General features: G+C 31.5%; 4 protein-coding genes and 1 non-coding gene across 5 annotated transcripts; 3 read left to right on the top strand and 2 right to left on the bottom strand.

The window, feature by feature from the left end:
- Nucleotides 1-1,074: 1,074 nt before the first annotated feature.
- On the bottom strand, nt 1,075-4,643 carry AUG1 (HAUS augmin-like complex subunit). The gene is made up of 7 exons (XM_028067792.2): nt 4,464-4,643; nt 4,121-4,334; nt 2,901-3,033; nt 2,684-2,818; nt 2,201-2,324; nt 1,466-1,603; nt 1,075-1,363 (listed from the first exon to the last, which is right to left on the bottom strand). Exons 2-7 carry the CDS (start codon nt 4,326-4,328, stop codon nt 1,256-1,258), a joined length of 846 nt encoding a protein of 281 aa, XP_027923593.1. The 5' UTR covers nt 4,329-4,334; nt 4,464-4,643; the 3' UTR covers nt 1,075-1,255.
- Nucleotides 4,644-5,228: 585 nt separating this feature from the next.
- Nucleotides 5,229-7,516, bottom strand: LOC114181462 (DNA-directed RNA polymerases II and IV subunit 5A-like). Its single transcript, XM_028067926.2, has 3 exons — nt 6,917-7,516; nt 5,829-5,942; nt 5,229-5,443 (listed from the first exon to the last, which is right to left on the bottom strand). Exons 1-3 carry the CDS (start codon nt 7,295-7,297, stop codon nt 5,318-5,320), a joined length of 621 nt encoding a protein of 206 aa, XP_027923727.1. The 5' UTR covers nt 7,298-7,516; the 3' UTR covers nt 5,229-5,317.
- Nucleotides 7,517-10,745: 3,229 nt separating this feature from the next.
- Nucleotides 10,746-14,199, top strand: LOC114180990 (protein LIKE COV 1-like). The gene is made up of 7 exons (XM_028067298.2): nt 10,746-11,030; nt 11,570-11,622; nt 12,361-12,470; nt 12,807-12,974; nt 13,062-13,159; nt 13,512-13,638; nt 13,809-14,199. The coding sequence occupies exons 1-7, from the start codon at nt 10,881-10,883 to the stop codon at nt 13,904-13,906; spliced, it is 804 nt and encodes a 267-aa protein (XP_027923099.2). The 5' UTR covers nt 10,746-10,880; the 3' UTR covers nt 13,907-14,199.
- Nucleotides 14,200-16,770: 2,571 nt separating this feature from the next.
- On the top strand, nt 16,771-20,692 carry LOC114181073 (protein LIKE COV 1-like). Its single transcript, XM_028067405.2, has 7 exons — nt 16,771-17,043; nt 17,607-17,659; nt 18,384-18,493; nt 18,819-18,986; nt 19,082-19,179; nt 20,011-20,137; nt 20,345-20,692. Exons 1-7 carry the CDS (start codon nt 16,894-16,896, stop codon nt 20,440-20,442), a joined length of 804 nt encoding a protein of 267 aa, XP_027923206.1. The 5' UTR covers nt 16,771-16,893; the 3' UTR covers nt 20,443-20,692.
- A 2,705-nt stretch (nt 20,693-23,397) lies between these two features.
- On the top strand, nt 23,398-23,496 carry LOC114182822 (small nucleolar RNA Z43). Its single transcript, XR_003604257.1, has one exon. It is a non-coding gene; the product is annotated as a small nucleolar RNA Z43 (small nucleolar RNA).
- The last annotated feature ends 3,771 nt before the right edge of the window (nt 23,497-27,267 follow it).

Below are 27,267 nucleotides of genomic sequence, written 5' to 3'. Positions count from 1 at the left end.
CTAATTTCAAAATTCACAAAAAATAAAAAAAAAAAAAGAACATATTTAACACTTATTAATATAATAGATTTTCACATTATCGCTAACGCCATGACAACAACCTCTACTATCATTATGGTAGAGTTTCAAGTCACGATATCAAAAGCAGGAGAACATCATCATGTTAAATCAAAACCCTAGAACCCTTACATCATCAGTTTTATGTTATTTATCTGTACTTTTTAACTTTTTTAGGGAAATTGATAAGTATAGTATAATTTTACATATTTCTGTAATAACTATGGTAAGGTTTTTGACTTTTTTGTGAAACTTCAAGGTTGATAAAAAGGTCTTTAAAAAAATGATTTTAAATCTTATTCATAAAGACTAAATACTTTTTAAGTAGTAAATTTTCATTATTTGAAAAAATGACTTAATTGTAAAGAATAGAAGAGAGAATATTCTTACATTTTCTTCAATTTCATGATGAGGATTTGTGTTAGAGTTACTTTTATGTTATATGGAAAAAGCACTTAATTTCCTTAAACTCTATTACTTTTATAAATATCACAAACTTTAATTTTATCTTAATTGATACTTCAACTTTATCTTATATACACACATTAAATTTTAATTTTGTTCCAATTAATTCTTAAATTTTATCCTTTTTTCAGTAAACACCTAAAATTTTAATTTTATTACAATTGCTTAACTTGTAAACTTTTTATAAACATTTTTCTAATAACTTAAATAATAATAGTAATAATCATAATCGCAACAATAACTTTCAAAATGAATATCACAAAAATTGGATTGTGTCATAGTTTTAAAGGAAAGATCTTTCAAGTTTTAATATAAGCTCAACTCCATAGGGTCATATTCTTTCGTTAGTGATCAAACATTATAATCATTAAAGTTCACATGCACTTAATAGGAAAGGGAATTTGCCAACAAGTCCTATTATAATGTGAGTAATTCCATTTTCTTTAAAAGACTTACAGGAATTAAATCACTGATCCAGAAATTGTGTTCCTCACCATTCAAAATTTTGATTTTAAGATAAAATGAGAAAGAATTATATGCAACAATGTCCAGTGAATTGGATGATGGCTGCATGATATGCAATTTGATATTCAACTCCACCTAACCTGATTCCATCCTGGCAAAGGCAACTTAAGTGACACTTGTCCATAGATATCTTTAGTGAAGTTGAAAAATCAGAATCTTGAAAGCAAGAAAATTTACAAAGAAAAAGGCTTTAAAAATTATAGTACTGTCACTCAGAACTGGCAAGAGCAGATTGCAAAACATCTTCAAGATACTTCTCAGCATCAGCATATTGCCTTTTCTTATCCTCAATTGCTAAGGCAGCCAAAGCTTTATCCTGAAAAATCCCAACCAACAGAAATATACGAATAAACAAAACATGGTTTTAATAAAGTCAAAAAAAATATAACAAACAGAAAGGCATGTAAATCACGAATACCGGAGGCAAATCTTGGTAACTCCTCAGAGTATCAAGGATGGGCTTAGTTTTCTTCTCTAGCTCCTTTCTATGCTCAGCCATTTCAACCAAAACGCTATGGCTAACCTCGGGGGTATAACCTGCATGATTCAGCACCGCCTGCACCAAATGTTATTCAGGATGTAAAAGATAAGAATCCGAAGTATAAAAAAACATGATGATATCATACAGAGTAGAGTACAGGGGCATGCGAGTAAGCCAAAAAACTACCATTAGTATCTTAGGCTGCATTGCAGCCTATAACAAGAACACGGTGACTATAATAAAAAATAATAACATCATGTACAGTAAGCAACTTATCAAGATCTTGCTTGTATACAGAAAAGTGTACTAAAGAAACTGCACGGTACAAGTAACCAGAACATAATAAGGTATACAGATAACGAACCATAAACATGAGAATAAATAAAATCCATCAAAAGAACACAAACATAAGGCGCAATACATAACATTAATGCATAAAAAAGGCTTTGATGAGTATGGGATAATTATTTTTTTTTTTCATAATGACTAAAGTTATCTATTACATTTTGCGATTGCTCACATTCACGTCCATTTGTTTTCTCTATCTTTATCACTCGCGCCCTAACGATAAATACACATCCAATATCATATACATTCCAACCATGTATTTCAAAACTCAAAGGACTAATTTCTGAAGCCTCCATCTACCTATAAGAAAAAGAGACAACATACCTTGTAGTTGGCACATTGTTGCACGTACTGTCTTTCTTTTGCAGCCATTACTTGTAAATTTGTAGCCCAATTATCCATCTGAGCCTCACATGGAGCTACCTCATCTTCTAACTGAGCAAGTGTTCTGCATAAAAATTGATTCATGTAAGCTTAGCAAAATAACTGATAAACGAGTGTAATGCAAAAGGCTGAATATATACTATCTAGGGTGATATCATGCAATCATCTCAGTTGTAGTGGGTGCAACAACCACATTAGGTCTCGATCGTTAACAACATCAATCATGACGCAACCAAAACTTGCAAAGGTAAAACACACCAGAAATGCATAAAAGCACTCTATTCCATAGTTTTAAATTGCAGTCAGCAACATTTCAGTTTTGAAGGCTTCCACAACAACGCACCTGCAATTACGTACCTACAATCTTCTGTAATATTGACTATTGCAATTTAAAACCCTGCTTTGACTAATTTGCAAATGTACCTTTTCAAATATGTTAGCCTGGCTATTGCCTTTCTAGTGTAATCAAGTAGGAGCTTGGATTCCTTGTTAACTTCAGCCCTTTTTTCCTCCACTCCAGTCTTCCTTAGGGAAATATCACCCATAGCTACAAGAAAGCTAAACACAGATTCCAGGGTGAATCCAAACTTCCAATATTGATACAAACAAAATAACAACGGACAAACCAAACAAAACCCACCTACTCATTTCAGTATCTCTTATATTCAACAAGTTGGCCACATTTGCTAGAACTTGTGCTGATGTAACCACATTGGAGGGCAGGCTCTCCTGCGCCAAGCCCACATTCTCCAAAATCTCCCTAATCCTCGCAGCTGCAAATAATCATCATCATCACCAAAGGATTTAAAAATTGACTATGCTTAAATGTTGCCAAGGCTAAAAGCTATAAACTTTCCATAGGTTGATATAACTTATTCCATGCTTCGTAACTCCCTCAATAAGTTTATGTGATCTTTACCAAATTATGATGTCGAGAAGAAAACCAATACCAAAAACATCTATACAGAATTTTCATTTTTTAGAGAAATAGAAAACAGAATTTGAAATCCAACTAAAATAGCATCATGATCAAGCAATGTCTATGCTCAAATGATATTAATGTCAAGTATTGAGATTATACAGATCAATGCTGATCTTTTAATTAGAAAGATATACCTTCTACTATTCATTTTATTTTCAAACAACACGTACTAGGACTCAGGATACTATCTGTCTCAATCAGCATATTCTAACACGGTAATTGAGGAATCTATTTGTTGACATAACAACGTTTTCATTTCTATAAAAAAAATTATAAATTCTGAAAAACACAAATTGTCTTGTATGATAACAAAACGTCTCTGAGATATATTACAATATCAAAGAAAAGGTGATCAAATCAAATGTTCATATTTAAACCTTCTTTTTATTTATTTATTTTAGATAGTAGACTGAATTAAATTCCAAAACTAAACATACAGATCATGATTTCTCAGTCTCAATAACTTCAGAACAATGATCGTCAGTCTACAATATTAACCAAACTGTAACCACATTCCCAGGAGAACATGTTCCAATATTGGAGGGCAAGCTCTCTCGCAACATACCCACGCTCTTCAAAATCTCCGCAATCCTCGTAGCTGCAAGGTTTTAAATCCCAATGCGTAGCCACAATAGCAGCCAAATTTGCCGGCAACTTCAGTAATCACGACCGTTTTGCTGATTGGAAAAAAAATGAGGAACCCTAGCCATAACCCTAACTAGAAACAAATCATTATCACCATAGTTTCCAAAATCCGTGGCTACGGCATCACAGCTTAGCCAGTCCAATTTCGTGAGTACGTAATTTTCAACAATTAAAAACCACGGTCATTTTGGCGATAGAAAACGTGAGAAACCCTAACCCTAAGAGTGACTGACCTTGGGATCGGTACTCGGAGGCCTTGAGGCGGAAATCGCGAGCTACGAGGCGCGCGGCCTCGTCTTTGGCTTTGGAAAGAGTGATGAGATGGTGCAAATGCGAGACGCTGCGCGGTGTGTATTCGAATTCCGGAACGGGTTTCCCAGCGCCTTCAAACGTCTTTGCAAGCCACTCCTTCACTTCCGCCATAGCCTCTTTCTCGCTCATTCTTCTCTGAAAACATACACACACAAGATTTCAGATCAAATCCGATGAATCAAAAACCACAATTGAGCGCAACGTATTTCAAATCTCTTCATTTGAACAAAGGAATCAACAAGAAAAAGAAAACAAAAGCGTTACCTTCTTCTGAATCTAATGAATCAATTCACACGGCTAACGCATTCTACTTTCGTCGTTTCAGTGGCGCGTGATTACGATCAAACTCCCCTCTATAATTTGAATTTATTTTGAACAGCATTGCAATAAAGCTTTATCTTCTTTTTTTAAAATGCTAGTTGATTTGTTTCTCTGATTAAAAATACATTTTCCGCGCAGAAACTTGAAAATGCAGTATTTCTGTTTTGTTTTGAATTTTTTGTGATTGGAAAATGTTGTGGGAAAGTGACACTTGTCACTGTGTGAAAAAGGAGAAATTAATTGGTATTTATGTGATTCCAGAGTATAATTATTTTTACTACTATTTATATTACGTGTATTGAGACCTATTATTGTTCTTTATAAATTAAAATTTTTAAATACATGAATATAGTGATTAATTGGTATGTGTTTGAATTCTCTGCACTTCACGATAAAGAAATACATAAAACTGTTTTATTATTTTAATATTTAGAAAAATAAATACATAAAATAAAATTATTACTGAAAGAAACATTTATTAAAGAACTATTTAAAAGTTAATTTTATATGTTTTTCAAATTTAGATTTACAATTTTTTTAAAATGTTTTAAAACTTAAATTTTGTAGTGTAATTTTTCTAACAATATAAATCCACACCTTTTAATCATAACACATATAAGACTCTTAATTCAATCAAATAAATAAGTAACACTTGTCAATAGACATCTTTAGCGAGGTTAAGAAACAGAATGTATAAAAGCACGCAAATTTACATAAATAAGTAATTTTTATTCCAAAAATCAACCAGATCTACCATTGTTATGAAACATATTACATATCATAAAAAAATTGAAGTTCTATACAACAAATCTGTAAGTAACATATCTGCCAGCTGTTTCACTTGGCCGTATAATCTTCACAACTTGACCTCGCTTCAGTCCATAGTATCTTGCAACAGGATCAGTCACCTGAACCCTAGGTAGCTGAGATCCACCCCAGAAATTTAGAAACAAAGCACCATGTCAGTGTCAACAGAAAATCTGTAGAACAAGAACTCAGTTTCTGTATTGAATTTTTTGTTGTTGTTTTCAGCTCAAGATTAAAAATACATTCATACTTTAAAAATCTTTTTAATATACTTTAAAACTTTAAAATTGATCATCATCAATATTTTGAAGACATGGCAGAGTAACAACACACACAAAAATATTCCAACATAGATCGTGGTGGCACTTCAATCACTTTAACCCATAATATTCATTAATCCAGAACACCACGGGACAAAGAATTGGTCATAGTAAATAATCCTAAAGACTAATTCGATATGACACGCTAAACATTTTTCACAAAGTGAAGACAGTGATGAACCTGGGTTTCTTTCACAGTGTATCTCTCAACCAAAGTTTTCTTCTCCGAGTCAGTGAGAACCTGATGTTCAGGAACAAGCTCATGCTCTTTAACGTTCACCAGCAGCTCTGCCTCCTGAATCAACACAACACTCTATCACAAAACTCACATTCACAAAACACAATCAAAATTAAATAAAAAAAAATGTTCGTTCCATTACAGTAGTATTAGTATATCTAGAAGCTACCCAAATTATTTCCTATACATTTTTGTAAGTTTCTCTACACTCGAACAATCTTTACATTTTAGTGTCTAATAACAGAAAACCTAGAAACCACCACGTTAGTTCCGATACAAAGGGTTTTAACATTTGGTATTCCAATGAAATTGTGTAGTTTCAAATATACATCAACATGCAGTACTCTCTGCTTCATTTCAAGCTCAAAACCCCCACCCATTTTCAGTAATCTTACTTAACTTTTTAGTAAATCCCAACACAGAGAAAGTACTTTGTCCTTTTCCAACACATACTTTCAATAGATTGCTCCACCATAGTTTATCAACACGAAAATGCTGATGAGTTCACTTGAAAAACACATCAGATGGAAGTAGAACAGACAATTCTAGGCAAATCTAAGATTCAAAGTCTGTTTGAATAGAAAGTCAAACGTGATTACGATCATTTCTCTTTTTACAGATAAAGGCTTTATACTTCCATTAAAGTTCTCATAAGCATTTTCATCTTGTATCCAATCATGTCTCGTCTCCCTGAAAGACCACACATTGTTCATTTCAACACAAACTTCAACCCTTTAGAACTTAGAGTTATCCTGCCAATAAAAGACCCTTTAAGTTCTCCATTCCAAATTCCTGTAGTTGTAACTTTTCTCCATTTCATGTTAGAAATTTTTTCCTAAAATGTACATACATTCCTCTTTATCTCATTCTTCATGGTTACTGCGCATTTAAACAAACAGTTCTTACAAATTTCTATAACTAAAGCTAACAGCATATAATTTTATGAGTATCTACTTATTTGGTTTATGAATAACAATTAAATAAATTAGATCAGTGTTAACATTTAATCTGAAAGAGAAGGGGAAGGCAACCTGAAAAACCTCCAAGTGAAATTTGGATGAGATTTCGCTGATGCAGGTTCGGGCGAACGGGGTGAGGCTGGTCTGAGTAACGAGAATGGCTCTGTAGACGTTTTCGGAGTTCATGCGGTTGGTGTAAGTCTTCATGGTTTTGACGCCGACCTTGGCCTCCTCCGGGAAGAAAATGTAGATCTGGTCGCCGGAGTTGTCCTTCTTGGACTTGTTGATGACAAGGTCCTCACGCTTCATGTGTTCGCCGTACTTGGATTTGAACTGGTGTTTGGACATGTTGATCTCGAAGTCTCCCACAAGGTACCCTCTGTCCCTCAGCATCTGCATCACCGTCTTCCTGATTCGGAACAGCCTCGAAATTTCTTCCTCGGAGAGCACCATCACTTTGATTTTGCTCCCAAATTTGGTTCTTCTTCATTACCATTCTTCTTTTGCCCTAAAGTTTGATCTTTTATGCTGTGATTGTATCAAATGATTCACTATGAGAAAATTTAGCAGTGCAGATCTTAATTTTTTGTTTTGTATTCCACGGTTACCACTGAAATGCGGATTGAAAGGAGGAGAGGGTGAGAATTTTGACCACCTCACTCATGACCGAAAAAGAAGAAATAAAAACACATCATGAAATAATATAATAATAATAATTTATTTTTGTTTTTATAGGTAATCTTTTCTATATTATTTTACATATTTAAATTAAAAATATATCATTGGTGTTGGGAAGATTGTATTAAAAAATCCAGTGTTTGTTTATCACCATCTATGTATCAACTTTTTGTGAAAAAGCTCTGCATGTAAATTTGTAAAGAGTTATATATATAACAATTCATGTTAAAAAGTGTGTCTAACATATTTTTTAACTGACGTTAGAATTTGTTAAAGTGCGTAAACAATTTATATGTTAACTTTTATTTAAGATTTTCTTCTGCAACAACATAATCGATTAGATGGTTAATATTTCATTTCAAATATTACAATTTTTATATATTTATTATTTTGACTGATCTAAAGTGTATCAACTAGGAAATTAGATTTTTTTTAAGTTATAATTGTATTGTTCTTATAAGAAGATTTTTCTTATAAATTTTTTAGACTAAGAATAAAGTGTATTAAAAAAACAAATTCATGAGATTGAAATTTGGAGTATTAGAAAACAAACGCTTAGACTAAACATTTAGAGTACTAGAAAAATAAATTAAAATTAAAAATTTAAAGTATTAAAAAAAATTTGACTTTGTTAGACTCTTAATTGTTTTAATTATAATTTAAAAAAAAAAAAAAACTTAGTGAGAATCTATTTTGTGATTAACAGGTCAATTTAGAAATAATCTACCGGTCACAACACAACTTAATCACTTATTTCAAATTTTAAGATACAAAACGAATGTCAACTAGGTTACTAATTGCACTTACCCTTTATTATGAGATTTATACTTTACCTTAGTATATCTTTTTTTTAATCTTAATCCTAACTAATATTTTATCTTTCTTTTATATGTTTTTTATATTTTTTTTATTTTTTTATATTCAATGTTTCACTACTTCATTTTCATCTTTTTTTTTTCTCCTCTTCTTATAATATATTTCTTAAATATTTACAGGTTTTTACCAATTTCAGAACTCTATGTTTTTCAATTTAACAAAAATAGTTATTTGTGTGAAAGGTTAATAGAAACCATTTCAAGCTTATCCTTTTGATGTTTTTTTATTAAAAGTATATAGTTTGTTTATGTTATTGTTTATACATTTGCTATATTTAAGTTTGGGAAAAGCATTGTGTTTCAATTATTTAAGAGGGACCTTACAATTATGGTGTTGGTGTTAAAAAAACATTTTGGTGTGACATTTTTTATGCACGTTACAGGCGACTTTCCTATTGTTCTATATTTGTTAAATAAGAAAGTGTAAAATTTTTCATTAAATTTTCTCCTCCTTTATTCAAGGTGTTTTAAAATTCAACGCAACTAAAGAGTAATTAAGTTTACTTTGGTTTGGTTTGGTTTGGTTCGGTCTGGTTTGGTTTGGTTTGGTTTGGTTCGTTTCGGTTCTGTTTGGTTTGGTCCGGTTGAGTTTGGCTCGGTCTGGTCCTGTCCAGTTTGGTTTGATTTGGTTTGGTTTGGTTCGATTTAGTTCAATTTGGTTTGGTTCAGTTTAGAGCAATTTGATTTGGTTTGGTTCGATTCAATACAGTTCAGTTTGGTTCAATTTGATTCGTTTCTGTTTGGTTTTGTTCGGTTTGGTTCGATCCGGTTCTGTTCAATGAGATCTGGTTCGGTTCGGTCCGGCCTAGCTCGGCCCGGTTCGATCCGATCCGGTATGGTTCAGTTCATTTTAATCGGTTCGGTTTGATTCGATTTTGTTCGGTTCGATTTGGTTCGGGTATGTCCGATCCGGCCCGGTTCAGTTCGATTTGATTTGGTTTGATCTGTTCCGGTTCAGTCCAGTTCGGTCTGGTTTGGTTCGGTTTAGTTCGGTTTGATTCAGTTCTTTTCTGTTTGATTCAGTTCAGTTTGGTTCTGTTCGATTCGGTGTGGTCTGGTCCGGTCTGATTCGGTTCAGTTTGGTGCGGTCCAGTTCAGTTCAGTTTAGTTCGGTTTAAATTTGTTTTGGTTTGGTCCAGTTCGTTTCGGCTTGGTCCGTCCCAATCTGATTCGTTACGGTTCGGTTCAATTGGGTTGGATTCGGTTCGATTCAATTCAGTTCAGTTCGATTCGATTAGGTTCAGTTTAGTTCGATTTGGTGCGGGTTAGTCCAGTCCGGTTTGGTTCGATTCGATTTGTTTCGGTTCGATTAGATTTGATTCAATTTAGTTCAATAAATAATATATAATGATTTTTTAAAATAGTCTTTAAATATAAAATTAGAAAAATAAAATATGTACATTAGAAAATTTTTTAAAACAACGATCGAGTGAAAATTAAAAAATAAGTTTTTAATTTTCGTAAAATTTGAAGTTAAAATTTATAAAAAATATATAAATAATTTTTGTAAATATTTGTTAAATGTAAAAATGAAAATTAAATTCGTGAAAAAAATAATTTTTTTAAATAATTATTAAAGAAAAAGTAATTTTTAGAATAATGATTAAAAATAAATTATTTATAAAATAATTAATTTTTAAACTAATGATTAAAGGTAAATTATTTATAAAATAATTAATTTTTAAAATAATAATTAAAGATAAAATGTAAAAAAGAATATCTCTTTATATATATATATATATATATAAACATGTTAAATAGTTTCTCTGTAAAATATTATAATTATTAATTTTAATTCATAGGATATTAAAACGAAACCCACGTAAAAAGCAAAACACTAAAACATATAAAATTGAAACGAAGACAGATTTATATTTATATTTTGAAAACTTGACCATTATAATGTCATATACTAATTTGGAGCAATAATTAATAAGAAAAGTCAAGGAATATAGTTCTATTGGCATGGCATGTTAATTAATACAAAATTTTAGTACGCGTTCAATTTCTAAAACTAAAAATAATGGAACAGGAATCACAGAAGAAGAAAAGATAAAAGTTTAAAATATCACTTTACGAAAATTAAATTTAAAAATATTTATTTAAATATTTAAACGGGGTCTTGTTAAGTCTTTTACTTCTAGAAATTAACTAAACAACTTGAATGATTGTTGACATCAAATTTGTACATGGCAACCAGATCAAACACAGTGCAATTCTAATCCTTTTAATATAGATTTATTTATTTATTAATATAGAGTAGTGTGACTTGTAAACACAGAGTCATAAACTGGAATATTCAAAGACAGATAGAATTAAAACATATTTTAAGAAAATAAAATTATAGTACAGAAATTAAAAAAGGAAGCGAAGACCAAACGTGAATTACAGCTTTGGACTCTCCGAAGGACGCAAAGAAGAACGGAGAGTTTCAGAAACTTCAGAAAGGTTTTGCGTTTTTAGTTGCCAAACGCCGTCGTTTAATGGGCGATGAAAAATCCTCCATGGCCATCACCACTAGAGACAGAGATCGAGAGCTTCTCATCCCCGTCGCCGAAACCGCCGCCGCCGCCGCCGCCTCACTTTCCCCCAAGCCGTCGCCGTCGTCGTCCGCGCATCATGCTGGACGCGAGGTGATCTCTTCCTTCAATGTTTTCCATTTAGGGTTTTCAATTCCGCTTTTTTATGCAATTCGCTCAACCTGGACTGTTTTGAATGTGTTGGGTTGGGGGATTTACTTTAAAGTTTGTACTTTGACTTGAATTGAGCTTTTTTCGGGATGAACCAGATAGGCATTGAGGAGTTAAATAGTTTCTTGTTGAGAGCAGTGTGTGGCTTCAAGAGAATGAGGATTTAAGTGAATGATAGTCTGAGTTTGTTTCATGAATCACCGAATTGTATTCAAACTGAAAAGTGATCGCAAAATGGTGACGAAGTGAAGCCATCTAGTCCTAACTATTACAATCTATATGTATATAATTGAGCAATAGTTTCCTTTTACAACCTAATTAGAAAGAAATTTAGGTGCACGTATTGGGTGTAAATGTTCATTTTTTGTTTTCGTGGTTTTGAATACCAGAGAAGAGTTATAGGTCGCATACGAGAATTTGCTATACCTCCTTAACTATTTGTCTGACAGATTGCTCTTTTTCCTGTTTCTGTCATTTTGTAGACTTTTTTCAAAGTTATTAGAAGCTGGGCATCAAAAAAGTTCATGACAGGATGGTGCGTGATTCTTCTGTCCATCATCTTGATGTTTAATCATTGATACATGAGATGTATTGCATTTTCATACGCATGATACTGTTTTTGTTTTCTGAATGAATTTGCCTCGTGCATGCCTTGCATTCTTTGAGATGCTGGTTTATTTTCATAATTTGTTGTCTTCACTTTATTTCTACATGCATCTTTTCTGTTTTTTGTGTTATATCGCAAAAGGAAAATTACAGAGCATAATAGTTGATTTCTGATTATGGGGAAGCTCTTGCTTCTTTTCTCCATTACGGGAGGATATATATTCCTGGTGATATTCCAAGAGACCAAGTGATATCTTTCTTATTGAGAAATTTTAAATGAATGAAAATCCTGGGTTCTGTTTATGAAGACTGTAAATCTAAAAATCGCTTACCAGGCACCAGATACTATTATGCACTCTTTTATGACAATTCTTATCACAAGTGCCGTAAAAGTATGTACCAATCTCATTGCTATCTTGTCACTTTATTTGAACTAAAAGGACAAAATGATGGAGAAATATTAAGTTTTATGTCATTAATGATGATTTAATATGATGCTTGCTCCTAAGGAGAATATGTGTTTTTGTCAGTATACTCTCTCTGCTTGTACATATCTATGGTTTGCTGAATTATGTTTGGTTACCTTTATTTGTTTGGATCAGTGGTTGCATTGTCCTTTTCTAATTTCCAAAGTCCTTTGCTTATCTCACAGTTAGTTCTTTTGCAGTGTCATTCTCTTTCCAATTGCTATCACCTTCTATATAACATGGTGGTTCATTCATTTTGTGGATGGATTTTTCTCTCCTATCTATGCTCAACTTGGAATTGATATTTTTGGTAAGTGATTATGTTTTATGGTATTTCACAATTAACTTTTACTCACGCAAAGATTGTAACAAAGTTCGTTTTTATACATCAACAACTTTGTCTTGTGGCAGGAATTGTTTTAAGAATTTTCTTTTTCACTTAAGACTGCTAAGATCATGGTTACTTAGTATTCTATTGTATTTGATGCATGTTTAAGTGAATTTATATTCGTAATATTTCTATATTTGTAGCCTTCTCTATTTTTTGGCCTTGGAGTGAGTTTGATTATTTCATTGAACAGCAAGCCTTTTTCATTTGATTTTATTTTTTGAAACTTGTTAACTCTATTTACTGATATTTGGCCAGGTCTCGGTTTCATAACTTCCATAACTTTCATCTTCTTGGTTGGGGTTTTTATGTCATCATGGTTGGGTGCATCTGTCCTGGGCCTTGGGGAGTGGTTTATCAAGCGAATGCCACTTGTTCGTCATATTTATAATGCCTCCAAGCAGATCAGTGCTGCTATCTCTCCAGGTGTGTGTTTGCCAACATGTAACTCTTAATTGGTATGAGTGAAAAATTGGATGAGAACAGTTTATGCTAACATGCATATTGTCACAGATCAAAATACACAAGCCTTCAAAGAAGTAGCCATCATCCGGCATCCACGCATTGGAGAATATGCATTTGGGTTCATCACCTCATCTGTTACTCTTCAGGTCTCTGAAACCTCGATATTTAGAATATTTTAAGTTCAGAACATTTACTAGCATCATTTCTTGACTCTTGAGTTTGGTTATAATTCCCTGGTGTTACTTAGTGCCATTCCTTGTCTATGATCCCATCAATATGATGTTATTCGATATTTAGTTTAGCATTTTTCATGTTCTTTTTCAATTATTGTGTATCTTAATACTGTACATACAATAAGCTATGGGAAGATTTCATTATTGGTAAGCAGATCATGCTTGGAGTTTGATAAGACTGGTTTATGGTCAGTTCATGATGATATCTGTGTTTACAAAGATTTTTCACAGCATTAATTAAATTATTTTTCAATATTTTTTACAGAACTATTCTGGAGACGAGGAGTTATACTGTGTCTATGTTCCTACAAATCATCTCTATATCGGTGATATATTTCTAGTCAACTCCAAAGATGTCATTAGGCCAAACTTGTCAGTTCGAGAAGGAATTGGTGAGTGATTCTTTTTCATTTACTTGAAGTTTCAAATTATAGAGGTCAAAGCAGGTATAATAATAATTCATATGACCTACTCTTGAAGATTCATCTCTAGAAGGCATAATAATAATAATAAGAAGAAGAATAACGATAATTCATTCCACTAATTTGTCTTGAAATTGCAGAAATTGTTGTTTCGGGAGGCATGTCAATGCCACAGATCCTATCAACGATAGATTCACCCATCATACCAGGGGAAATAAGTAGAATCAACAGAAGCTGAGAGTGAAGAGCAAAGTAGTTATTCATGTTTCTGTTCCTTGGTGTCATGTGAAGCCATCAGAATGACAATGCAATCACTGTGTTGCGGATGCCATTATTGAATTTACGTGATTGATCGCTGAGAAAGTGAGACTCTGAGGGCTTGTGTAACATTGGTTTGTGTAAGAATGTAGAGTTTAGCATTTATTTGATAACCATACAAAATTCTATTCTGTGGTTGGATTCTCGGATTTTTACCTGTGTATAATGTACTGGTTCTCCACCTGTTATAGCAATTCAATTTTGTAGCTCTCATTCATGGCTTTCAACTTCATGAAGTATTTCTGAGTTATCATTAAGATTGATTCTGCACAGAAGACAAGAAAAAAGTTGCAAATTTTCGTCCTCTAAATTTATGATAGTTCATTTCAAACTCTTCTTTGCTCAAACGTTTAATGCTCAAATGGTTAATGTATTACAATTTGTTTGAGTTTGTCTCAACAATTGCAAATGTTAAATCATTTCAATTGTTAACCGTAAATATACTCAATTGTTGTTATCATCGATTATGAATAAAATTATTTTTGTTTTGATTTAGTGTTTGAACATTGATTTTAAGATAATCAATTTCATTTGGATGCAATAAAAAATTTCTTAGATGAAAAACAGAATTATGAGACTAAAGAAACAAATGTGTTTAGAAAAACAAAATATCGATTTCAATTATTCTCTCAAACACTTAGCCAGTTGTCCAACATGGCAATAAATTTGATTTAGAATCGTACACTCTGATACATTTTTTTTTAATTAAAACATTCATTTTGTTCGCTTTTGATTTAATAACTTTTAGGTAGAAAAAAAAATATTATTACTTAATTAAAACTGTAAAAGTGAAATTTAAATATACGACAATAGAATAAAGTCAGCAGAATTTAAGAAACCTTTTTTTTAATGTGAAACTACTAAACCTATCTATTATATTTTATTTTTAATAATTTTTGTTTGTAAAACAGAACAATTTGTCTATTTTTGGAGGTACTAAAAAAGACCCACTTCTTCCAACTGGGTGTCAATTGTTTTTATATTTCTTTATTTATTAAATATACTTTCTTTCCTTTATTTTTTACCAAAAATATCCTATATATAAAAATCACATAAATTATATTTTTTGCACCCTATGTTCATTATTTTTTAAATCCTTTGCATCTATTTTATCCCTTCTTATTTTCTCTACGAAAATACTTTTTATTGAAGTATACCAAATATTCAAACCCAAATTCTAAAATTTATTAATTATATATTTATATTAAGTTTTTAAAATATTTAATATATCTTTATATTGTTCTACGTAAAATATTTAGTTGTTTTTCATTTTAGAAGTTTATATAGCGTTTTGGTTCTTGAAATTATAGTTTGCTATGTTTTTTTGGATTTAAAATAAATTTTAGGCAAGATTGACTAATTTATTTACTTAATTTACCATTGATCTATGTTTATGGGAATAAGTTCATCATCTTTGTAGACATTGAAAGTTAATTGAAATGAAAATAACATTTTACTTATTTTTGCATATTAATTAATGTATATATAAGTAAATTGTAAATTATTTTGGATTGACTTTAAGCATTGCAGAACTTATTTGTATTTTGTAAAATATTTTTAATACAAATATTTTGTTTGAATGTTATTACTTATTTAACGTTCAATTATATTTAAATTTATTGTAAATGTGTAAAGATATCATTTTGGTACTTGTCAAATTAATTACGAACAATGCCTAAAAAAGCAACAGTTTTCCTTTCAATTGGTGATTGTAAAATAAATGCAATTGTTAGAAATCCAACGCAATTAATTGATTATTTAATAGGGTTTAATGAAGTTGTGAAATTCAACCATGGACGACTTTTTAATTATTTTGTAGAAAATTCAAAATACTTAACACTGTAATTAAATGTCATTAATTTAATATTTTTACTATTAGCAGTTTACATTTGAAATTTAAATTTATTCTTACACAGGAGAGAGGCTGAATCCCTTTAATTTATTTTTATTTTAACTTTTTAATTTATAATGAACTCTAATATCACATATTCATATATGACACGAATTGTGTATGTGAGGTGCTTCAAGATATTTATCAATGAAATATCTAATTTATAAAATAGCAATACATTACAATAAAATATTTGAATAGTGACCAATTTTAGTAACAATAAATACAATAAATAATTAGTCACTAGTGACCAAATTCACAACTAAAATAGTTTCAATAAATTATAATCGATCTCTAAATTGATAATTAAAATAGTTTTAATGATGAATTGATTTTTAAATTGATCATTACCATTAGCTACAAGGTTTTGACTACTAAAATAATTGGTCTCTAATTAGAAAATTTTGGATTCACACATTAACAATCATATATTGATTATGTTTGTAAGAATTATTATACATTTTTCATTATTCATATATCACGTATATATCACATATCATATCTAATTATTTAAAAGATAAACGTAAAGTATCGGATATATATATATATATATATATATATATATATATATATATATATAATATCCGGTACATTATCGTATATAACTAGTAATGAATAATAATTCCTTTTTTAGTAGTAAAAAAAATATCAAAAAATGACACAAATCATCACACTAAAAAAATACACATAGACAACATTACGTAAACAACATTTTAATCGTAATGAACTGAAAATTGTTATTATATTTAGTTTTTAATATAAACCTGATTGGGTGGGTGTGACTTGTATGTATAAAGTCACATGGAATGTTTAGAAAAAACAGATAGAATTAAAACATATTTTAAGAAAGAAAATATAAATAAATAAATAAAAAAGAAAGCGCAGACCAAATTAATGTGAATTGAGGCTTTGAACTCTCCAAAGGACACAACAACAGAGAAAAGAATTTTCAGAAAAGAGGTTTTGCGTTTCGTGTTTTGAGTTTCCCGTTCAGTTCTCGAAAACGGCGTCGTTTGATGGGCGCTGAAAAATCCACCATGGCCATCACCACTAGAGATAGAGATCGAGAGCTTCTCATCCCCGTCTCCGCCGTCGAAGGCCCTGCCGCCTCTTCCTCCTTGCCGTCGTCGTCCTCTTCGTCTTCCCCGCATCATCCTGGACGTGAGGTGATCTCTCTATCTACCCTCTCCCAATTTGGGTTTTCGATTTTAACCATTACAATTCGTTCTCGCTTCCTTTTTTTTTTTTCCCCAATTCGGTCAATCTGGTGTTTTGTGAATGTATTGGGTTATGGGATTTACTTGAAAGTTTCTTCCTTGACTTGAATTGAGTTTTTCTTTAGGATGAACCTGTTAAGGATTGGGGAATCAATAATTTCTTCGTCAAGAGCAGTGTGTAGCTTCAATAGGATGGAGATTTAAGTAGGTGTTAATCTGAGTTTGTATCACGATTCATCAAATCAAATTGTATTCAAAATAAAAAGGGGTAGCAAAACTAGCAATGAAAGAAGTGAAGCTATCTAGTGCTAATTATTGTAAATGGAGCAATAATTTAGTTTTACGTAAGTAAAAAGAAATTATTTAGTTGCATATATTGGGAATCAATGTTTTCTCTTTTTTTTGTGGTTTGAATACCAAATATTAGTTATCGCGCTCTTTTATTTGCTATGCCTTCTTTAGTATTTGTCTGACAGATTGCTATTTTATTTTGTTGATTCTGTCATTTGTAGACTTTTTACAAAGTTATTAGAAGCTGGGCATCAAAAAAGTTCATGTCAGGATGGTGCGTGATTCTTCTATCCCAATATCTTCATAAACATGGTTGTATGATATGTGTTGTTGCATGCTCTTACACATGATCTTGTATATGTTTCCTCCTGAATGAATTTTCCTTTTGCATGCCTCGTATTCTTTGATGTGACGGTTTTCTTTTTCTTGATTTTTTTTATTTACATTTTATTTCTGCTGGCATCTTGTTGTTTATGGTGTTGCATTGCAAACGAAAAGTTACAAAGCATGCTAGGGGAAAATATATATTCCTTGTAGTATTCAAAGAGTTCAACTAATACTTTTTTTTTTTTTAATTAGCAAATCTTAATTGAATGAAAATCCCAGGTTCTATAATCTAGAGACCGTAGACCTCCAAATCACTTTCTGGACACCAGTTACTATCATGCACTCTTTTACCACAATTCTCAATATAGTATGACAAAAACATGTAACAATCTCATTGCTATCTCATCACTTTGATTTAAATTAAAGGATAACATCCTGGAGAAATGGATAGAATTTATGTCATCAATGATGATTTAATAGTGGATACTTGCTCCTAGAAGAATATTTTTTCTTGTCCAGTATAACCCTCTCTGCTTGTAATATGGATTACTGAATTATGTTTGGTCCCCTTTTTGTTTGGATCAAAGCTCTCTTTGTCCTTTTCAAATTCCCAAGGTTCTTCGTTTCTTTGTTGTTTAATTGGTGATATCTCACTGCTAGTTCTTTTGCAGTGTCATCCTCTTTCCAATTGCTATCACCTTCTATGTAACGTGGTGGTTTATTCATTTTGTGGATGGATTTTTCTCTCCTATCTATGCTCAACTTGGAATTGATGTTTTTGGTAAGTGCTTATGTTTTATGGTATTTCACAATTAATCTTATGTAAAGTTCAATTTTTGGCTTGAAACTTAGTTTGTCTCGTGGCAGGGCTTTCCTAAATATCATATTTTTCACTAAAAGCTGTTAGAATTATGGCTATTAATTATTCATTTTTTTAGCATATTAAATGATTTTATATTCATAATATTCTTTTTCTCTGTCTTCTCTATTTTTTTCAGAGTAGGTTGGACTATTTAAAGTTGAAATGTCCAATAGAGAAACAATACTGTTTTTAATTATTTTTATTGTTTACTACATGTTGACATTATTGGCTAATCTTTGGTCAGGTCTTGGATTCGTAACTTCCATAACTTTCATCTTCTTGGTTGGGGTTTTCATGTCATCATGGTTGGGTGCATCTGTCCTGGGTCTTGGGGAGTGGTTTATCAAGCGAATGCCACTTGTTCGTCATATTTATAATGCCTCCAAGCAGATTAGTGCAGCTATCTCTCCAGGTGTGTGTTTGCCAATATCTAGCTCTTGATTGTGATAATGGTATGAATGAAATATTGGATGAGAACAGTTTATGTTAAGGTGCATATTTTCACAGATCAAAATACACAAGCATTCAAAGAGGTAGCCATCATTCGGCATCCACGTGTTGGAGAATATGCATTTGGGTTCATCACCTCGTTTGTTACCCTTCAGGTAACTTTGGTGTTTGACAACAGATTTTAGGTTCAGAACATTTACTTGCATCAATGTTTGAATCAGATTCTCGTTATGATTCCTTGCTGTTATCACTTTAATTAGTTGTTTAATGTTACTTATAATGTAATTTTGGTTATTTTCTGATGGTGATGTAGCAATTTAGTAAATAATTTTGTTGTCTTATTGTACTGAATAATGCAAAGTTTGCTCAACCAATTCCTGTTTGGCTTGCCTTGATAAATAATAGAATTATAATTTTACATTATTGGCTATATATTTATGAATAAGAGCTCTTTCATTGGCTGAGGTGATTACAATTGCCTTTTTAGTGCCCTTCTTGAAATCCATGATCCTTTATGATGATGTTGGTTTTTATTTAGATTTTAGCTTTTTCTATGTGGCCTTTTTCAATTATTATGTATCTCAAAGTTGTACAGGTGTTTTGGGGTGAATTTCTCCATAAACACTTTGAGAAGAGAAAGAGAAGAAAATTTAAAAGTAGCTTCTCCTCCCTAAGCTAATTTCATGAAGCTCTCGCTGTTTTTCTAAATTTTGTATTTTTAACTTGTGCATGTGCTAATTTTATCTTATGAAGAAGTTTTTATCTTTTTTTTTTTTCCTTTTCTCGTATAAGTGTTTATGGAGAAGCTCAGCCAACAAGTATATACAATATGCTAAAGGAAAGTTTCCATAAAGCTAAGCATACAATGATTTGAGTTTGATGGAATGGAACTAGTTTATAGTCAACCATTGATGATTAGACGTGTTTATAAAGATTTTACACATCATTGCATGTTGAAATTAATTTTTTCAATATTTTTTTTACAGAACTATTCTGTAGATGAGCAGTTATGTTGTGTCTATGTTCCTACAAATCATCTATATATCGGTGATATATTTCTTGTCAGCACCGCAGATATCATTAGACCAAACCTGTCTGTTCGTGAAGGAATTGGTGAGTAATTGTTTTATATTTACATGTTTCTAGATGATGAAACTCCAATCTTAACTTCTAATATACCAGATAGTATCTAGTTGAATTTGTTTGGAAATTGCAGAAATTGTTTCACCATCATTATCATTATCATTATTATCACTGTTATGATAATAGTTCATTCCTCTCTAGTTTCATCATATGGTTGAATTTGTTCAAAATTTTCAGAAATTGTTGTTTCGGGAGGCATGTCAATGCCACAAATTCTATCAACGTTTGATTCACGCATCACACCAGGAGAAATAAGTAGAATCATCAGAAGCTGAGAGTGAAGAGCATAGATGTTCATTTTTACCTGTGTATAATGTACTGGTTTTCCACTTGTTATAGCAATTCATTTTTGCAGTTCTTATTAATTGATAACTTTCAACTTAATGTAGTGTTTCTTTCTTTGCTGTTATCATTAACCAACAAACTAATCATCAATCTGCTACCAAACATCGTTAGCAGACTGTAAATTAAAGTTTAGTTTGCACCTAAGTCAAATAAATTAAGTTCCAAGTAATTGTTCTGTAATTTTCTGTGTGCCAACCTCCTTTATTTTTTATCTGTGGTATATCATGCTTTTTGTAAGTAATAAATTAATTCTATGATATATTTGATTCAAGATTTCACTAACTCAAGAACAACTCACGAATTAAAAGTAAGATAAGAAATTAAGAATCGATCTAACATCAACAACATAATATAAGAACATAATGGAATATAGAATAGGAGTGATGCAACGAAATGAAAATATAAGAATTAAAACATAAAAACAAGTAAAAACAAATCAAATAAAAAGAAGGAGAAAAGGCCTCAAGATTAAAAAGAACAAGTCATTTAAAGTTGAATTTTTCATTTTTTCCACAGATAAATGCAATGAAAAATCATCACTTAAATACAAACTCAAAATAAGATTCAAAGGATAAAAAAGGCCTTTCTCACACATGTGTTATAAAATCTATGTAATTTCGTATATATCAAAAAGAGAATTACAAATAGAAACCTACGATATTCATAGTCTAATTTGGCCGAATTTTACATTATAGTTAATGAAGGAAAAAATCGAAAAATCATGTTTTTCATATATTGTATCACTTATATAATTTAACCCGAAATTGAAGTGTTTTAGTTTTAGAATGAATGCACAACTGAAATTTAGAACTCACTTATTTCCTCTTAACCGATTATATCTGAATATAATTTTGATTATCACCACTAGGGGTGGGCATGGATTGGATATTTAATGATCCAATCCACATCCATTTTATATCCAAATAATTGGATTAGATTTTTGACCCAAATCCATTTTTTTAGTAAAAGTAGTTTGGATTTTTTAGAATCCAGATCCAAATATTTGGATCAAGATTTAAATCCAATCCAAATATTTGGATCAAGTTTAAAATCCAGAATCCATTTTTAATAAAAGAAATTTAAATTGAATTTCCTAAAACTTGTGTCATTAAGGCCCGAATGACTCGGATGAGATCGACGATCCGGACAGACCCGACAGCCCGGACGATCAAGACCGGCCCGATGACCCGAACGGGCTCGACAACCCGAACGGGCCGGACAATCCGAACGGGCCCAAAAACACAAACAGGCTCGACGACGCGAACGGGCCGGACGACTCGAATGGGACCAACGACCCAGACGGGCCAGACGACCCGAACGGACAGGTCCAAATAGTCGGGCCCAATCGGGTAGTCGGGCACGTTCGAATCGTGGGGCCGTCTGGGTCGTTAGGTACGTCAAGGTCATCAGACCCGTCTGAGTCGTCAGGCCCATCCAGGTCGTAAGGCCCGTCTGGGACGTCGAGCCCGTCTAGGTCGTAGGGCCCGTCCGGGTCGTAGCGCTCGTTCGTGTCATCGTGTCATCCGGGTCGTAAGGCCCGTGTAGGTCGTTAGGCTCATCCGGGTCGCCAGGCCCGTCAAAGTCGTCCAAGTTGTCATGTCCGTCCGGATCGTCGGGCCCATTCGGGTCGTCCGGCCTGTTCGTGTCGTCGTGCCCATCCGGGTCGTAAGGCCCGTGTAGGTTGTTAGACCCATCCTAGTCTTCGGGCCCGTACGGGTCTTTGGGCCCGTCCGGGTCATCGGGTCGTCTGGGTCGTCAGGCCCATCCGGGTCGTCGGGCCCGTACGGGTCATCGGGCCATATGGGTCGTCAGGCCCATCCGGGTCGTCGGGCCCGTCCGGGTCATCGGGCCGTTTGGGTCATCAGGCCCATCCGGGCCGTCGTGCCCGTCTGGGTCGCCAGGTCGTCCGGCCCATTTGGGTCTTCGGGCCTGTTCAGGTTGTCAGGCCTGTTCAAGTTTTTGGGCCTGCCTGACTCGTTCGAGTCTTTGGGCTGCCTGACCTGTTTTCGTCATTGGTTCTGCCTGGTCCGTTCGGGTTTTCGGGTCCGCGTGACTCATCAGGTCATTGGGCCTGATCGACTCGTTCGGTTTGTCGGGCCCGCCTATCTTGTTCATATCTTTAGGCCCGCCCAACCTCTTATGGTTGTCGGGCCTGTTCGAGCCGTATAGGTCGTTGAGCAAGGCCCATCCAAGTCTGAATTTAGTATAGTTCCTCTCAACCTTTAGTCTAACCCAACTAAAAATTTAAATTGAAAATTTGGATTAGATTTTTTGGATTATCCATATTTAAAAATCTTGATTTATAAAATGGATATCCAATCCATAAGATATATAAAATGTAAATTAGATTGGAATCCATATCCATTAAATGGATTTTAAATGGATTAGATTTTTAATAAAATGGATTATAAATGGAGTGGATTGGAGCAAAAGTGGATTGGATCAAGAAAATTAAATTTTTTGCCCACCCCTAATCACCACTCTTAATCCCTCTTTATATATATATATATATATATATATATATATATATATATATATATATATATATATATATATATATATATATATATATATATATATATATATAATTTTATTTGTTGACAATTTCAAATTTATCATTTTTAGGAAAGGGTAGAAAAGCCCACTTATTATAACTGTTCCCAAAAAGGCCCACGAAGTTACTCTTTAAAACCCTAGCTCTTGCATCTTGAAATTCAGGTTGAAACCTATTTCTGAAGCTGATTTTGTTCAGGGTTTTATCACTCCCTCTGTAAAGTTGGTATTTTTATCCCTATCTTCGTCTTTCAGCTTCTTGGGTTTATGTTTTACTTATTTTTTTTCTTCCATGGACACGCTTTGTTTCTTAGTAGTTGAAACACAGAAAGGGACAGTGACGAGTTTGATTGAAAGGTCTCGTTCGTCGTAATAGCCCTAATCGGGCCTTGCCGACCAATCTGATATATCACCACCCATATTCTGAGTCCCTTTTCTGTTCAAACCAATTTTCATTCTTCTTCAGTTTATGGCTTTCAGTTTTCACGAAAAATTTATGTTTTTGTTTTGCTTAGGTTTGTTTTGGCTGATGATTAAATGATTAAATATAGACAAGCATATGTCTGAAGTTATTCAATGTGGATTCATCTAATCTTCTCTCTGAGGCCAATGTTTCTGCTTTTGAAATCGTAGTTCTGAATCTTTTTATACATTTTTGAAGTTCATTGTAAGATTTATTAGTAATTGAGTTTTTGAAATTTATACTGTGTTCTTTTTATCAGTTTGTCTTTAATAATCTCTGAAAACTTTTTTTCCTTTTGAGAATAAAGTAACATTCTTGATTTTTTTTTCTCATTAACTCATATTTTACATGTAGGTGGATTTTTATTTTTAATTTAACACATTTAGAAAAAAGTATTGTAATGCATTCTGGTTAAGGATTTGTATGGATAGAATTATCTTTTAACATCTCAATTGTTCTTTAATCTCTCTTGTTCTTTATCGATTACTTATATTAATATTTATAGGAATATTGTAAGAGAAACTTTAATGGTTTACCGAACTCTCTTTTAAAGCACATCAAATCCTTTAAAATTTGATCTCATGTTTATCAGGTAAACTCTTTCTCTTAATATAAAATATTGATTAACATTTAATATATATATATATATATATATATATATATATATATATATATATATATATATATATATATATATATACACGGATAAAAGAATTTACAAAATGAATGTGATAAAAATGACAATACCAAAAAAACATGATAAAAATGTATTTATATAAAATAAAGATGAATATATATTATCATTCATTAAAAAAAGAAAAATTCGACGTCAAGAATTCTTAGAACCGTGGGATACTATGATCTTAGAGAAAGGAGAAGAAAAATAGGAAGCATTGAAAATATAGATAAATGATAATATATAGAAGATTGAAGATTGAATTTAGAAATAGAGACAATAATTTAAATACACGCTTCCATTACTTTTATTTCAAAGATTTGGGATAGCATTATAAAAATGACCATGTTGATAAATTGAATTAGGTTAAAACAAGTAATTATATCAAAAGTTTTAACAAAATAAGAATAATTTATTTCATAAACATTTATTGAATAATTAAAAGAAAAAACAGTTTAAGTAATGTTACTTTTCTAGTTGAATATGTTAATGGGAAAGCGTTAACATTTAATGTGCAAAAGAGAAAGAAAAGAGAAAATGCATCTCTTTAATTTTTCTTTAAAATCATATGGGATTGTGCCAAAACGACTAAAAAATAAGAACAAATCACTTTCTGTTATGTTCTGTCACTATCAAGTGTTATTTAAACTCTTTAAATATATGATTTTGTGGTTGTGTTGTTAAATGTAATTTGGTTTTGATCATGCGTAGTTATAGTTTTCTTGTTAAATGTATTTTGTTTTTCATCGTATGCAGTTGTAGTTATTGCTCTAAATTTTTTACATTCCAATTCCAAATTTTCTTGTGTAATATTTCTTGCAAAATTGTAAATAACACTCGCAAAATAAAAATGTTTTCACTTTTGGTTATTAAGATCAGACCCACAACAGTTCTCTTTCTTTGTATGTTCTATTTTTCGAAGACTATGTTGCTATGTGTAGTCTTATTTATCAAAATTATAATGGATTCAAGACACTTTATTGGATTGAAGCACAAGTTAATACAAACCATATTGCATCTGAATAATATTTTAAGCACAAATATGATAAATATATCGGATGTAACATATCCGATACATTTATTTTAAAAATAATAAAATATTATATGTTATATATACATTAAAATAATAAAATAATTCTTAAAAATATAATAAATATATAATTATTTATTGTATAAATTCAAATTCAAATTATATATATTAAAGTTATCAAATAAAAATCATAAATTAATCATCATAAAAATATTATAAAGGGATACATAACTCAAATTATTAGTGTATCATAATTTCTCAGTGTTTATTTTTGATTTAAGTCCAAGCTTTAATTTATACTAAGATAAACACTTCCTCTAAATCTACTTAAAATTTTTAAAAAATTATGTTATTCATGTAGCTCCATCTAATTTAAAAATGTTCATTACTCAAACCTAAGGCCTGTTCGCTTTTGAGGATTTTTTGAAAGATGTTCTATTCGAGTGGTTACAGTGATTTTGAGGATAAATGCTTTTTTTATCTTGCGCGTCTAGGATGAATTTGAAAGATTGTTGCAACAAATGACCCTTTTACAGCCATTGTGCATGGTAATTTCTTCACGGTACAGTGCCAATCCACTTCAACATGGTTATTTGGATCTGATCCCATGTTGTCATGGATTGATTCCGGTTGGCCTAGAATTGATCTCACATTCTTATTTCAGTGCATCGTTGAAGCTTGGAACTGATCCGAAGAAATATGAAACTTATCCGTTGTTTGAATTTCAGTAACTTTATTTGTAGTATTAAATAAAAATTTAAAAAATAATAATAACTCATACAAATATTAATTTATACTACTTATTACTTAGTAATCTCTCTTTTTTCTATATTAAAACATTTTTTTATCAATCACATCAAGCAAATCACTCAAATTCTTTTTAACTTTATTTTTAAATTGATTTACAATCATATCTAAATTCTTTAAAAAAAAATAACATACATTTATTCTCAAATCTACTCAAATCTACTCAAATCCATCTTCTTCCTTTCACACAAATTCATTTATCAAAGCGAACAAAGTCTAAGCGTTGAAAATGAATCCACGCTCTTGTGGTATACTAAGCAAACCTTGTGGTATATTAAACAAACCTTTGACCATAAGTTACACATGTTTAATATATGATCAGTTGTCTAACAGCTAAAGAAAAGGTGATTAATTGTTTCATCATACGGTTGGTAAAAGACACAAGTTTTACATTCTATAAACACATTTCCAATCATTAAAGTCATATTTGTTTTCACAGATGGATACTCATGAGACATATTTAAGTTGAAAGTGTGAAAATCAATGAAAAGGGCACAAAAATCAATGCAAAACTTTATTCTCTAAGATGTGAAAATTTGTTGAAAATGAATAACATACAATATATATATATATATATATATATATATATATATATACTTCATTTCATTGCAAATAATTTATAATTTTAATTATATTATTAGAAAAGTATTATGTAATATAAATATATATATATATATTATTTTTATATAATTAGGTTTTGTTATATTTTTATAATAAAATAAGGCTTAAATACCTTTTTCGTCCTCATCTATGTAATGTTTGTTGCTGATGATCCTCGTTTTGACAGAATGTTTTAAATGGTCATCATTTTTACCGAATGTTTAAAATGGTCTCCATTTTCGCAATTCGTATTTTATTTGGTCATTTTCTGTGACGCCGTTTAAATCAGTAACGGAACCATATGTACAGTACACGTAACACACCCCAATGCAACGTAATACAAACAATGTCTCCTATACAGTGCTCTATTACTGACTTAAACGACGTCACAGAAAAGGACCAAATAAAATACGAATTGTGAAAATGAAGATCATTTTAAACATTCGTTAACGGACCATTGTAAACATTATGTTAAAATGAGGACGAAAAAAGTATCTAAACCATAAAATAACAATAGTAATAAAAAAATTATCAATATTAATAATAAATAAATTATTATTTTATCAATTTTTTTTTAATTTATTAAAACTATTAAATCAATCACTCGGTGTGTGTATACTTTTACT

Source organism: Vigna unguiculata, chromosome 4 (genome assembly GCF_037176805.1).
Source record: "Vigna unguiculata cultivar grain cowpea cultivar isolate G323 ecotype 2 chromosome 4, ASM3717680v1, whole genome shotgun sequence".
NCBI classification, from domain to species: domain Eukaryota; kingdom Viridiplantae; phylum Streptophyta; class Magnoliopsida; order Fabales; family Fabaceae; genus Vigna; species Vigna unguiculata.
This window is presented reverse-complemented; position numbering and strand designations above follow the sequence as displayed.

Bases quoted from the DNA above. Each gene is read 5' to 3' on its own strand.
- AUG1 (XM_028067792.2), bottom strand. From the start codon at position 4,328: ATGAGCGAGAAAGAGGCTATGGCGGAAGTGAAGGAGTGGCTTGCAAAG. The intron at 2,819-2,900 runs GTGGGTTTTGTT...ATCTGTGTTTAG, and splicing joins AGAGATACTGAAATGAGTAG to CTTTCTTGTAGCTATGGGTG. The intron at 1,364-1,465 runs GTATTCGTGATT...GGGATTTTTCAG, and splicing joins GTTACCAAGATTTGCCTCCG to GATAAAGCTTTGGCTGCCTT.
- LOC114181462 (XM_028067926.2), bottom strand. From the start codon at position 7,297: ATGGTGCTCTCCGAGGAAGAAATTTCGAGGCTGTTCCGAATCAGGAAG. The intron at 5,943-6,916 runs GTTGCCTTCCCC...GTGTTGATTCAG, and splicing joins TTCACTTGGAGGTTTTTCAG to GAGGCAGAGCTGCTGGTGAA. The intron at 5,444-5,828 runs GTTCATCACTGT...GGTGGATCTCAG, and splicing joins ACACTGTGAAAGAAACCCAG to CTACCTAGGGTTCAGGTGAC.
- LOC114180990 (XM_028067298.2), top strand. From the start codon at position 10,881: ATGGGCGATGAAAAATCCTCCATGGCCATCACCACTAGAGACAGAGAT. The intron at 11,623-12,360 runs GTGCGTGATTCT...GTTCTTTTGCAG, and splicing joins AAAAAGTTCATGACAGGATG to TGTCATTCTCTTTCCAATTG. The intron at 13,160-13,511 runs GTCTCTGAAACC...TATTTTTTACAG, and splicing joins CCTCATCTGTTACTCTTCAG to AACTATTCTGGAGACGAGGA.
- LOC114181073 (XM_028067405.2), top strand. From the start codon at position 16,894: ATGGGCGCTGAAAAATCCACCATGGCCATCACCACTAGAGATAGAGAT. The intron at 17,660-18,383 runs GTGCGTGATTCT...GTTCTTTTGCAG, and splicing joins AAAAAGTTCATGTCAGGATG to TGTCATCCTCTTTCCAATTG. The intron at 20,138-20,344 runs GTGAGTAATTGT...CAAAATTTTCAG, and splicing joins GTCTGTTCGTGAAGGAATTG to AAATTGTTGTTTCGGGAGGC.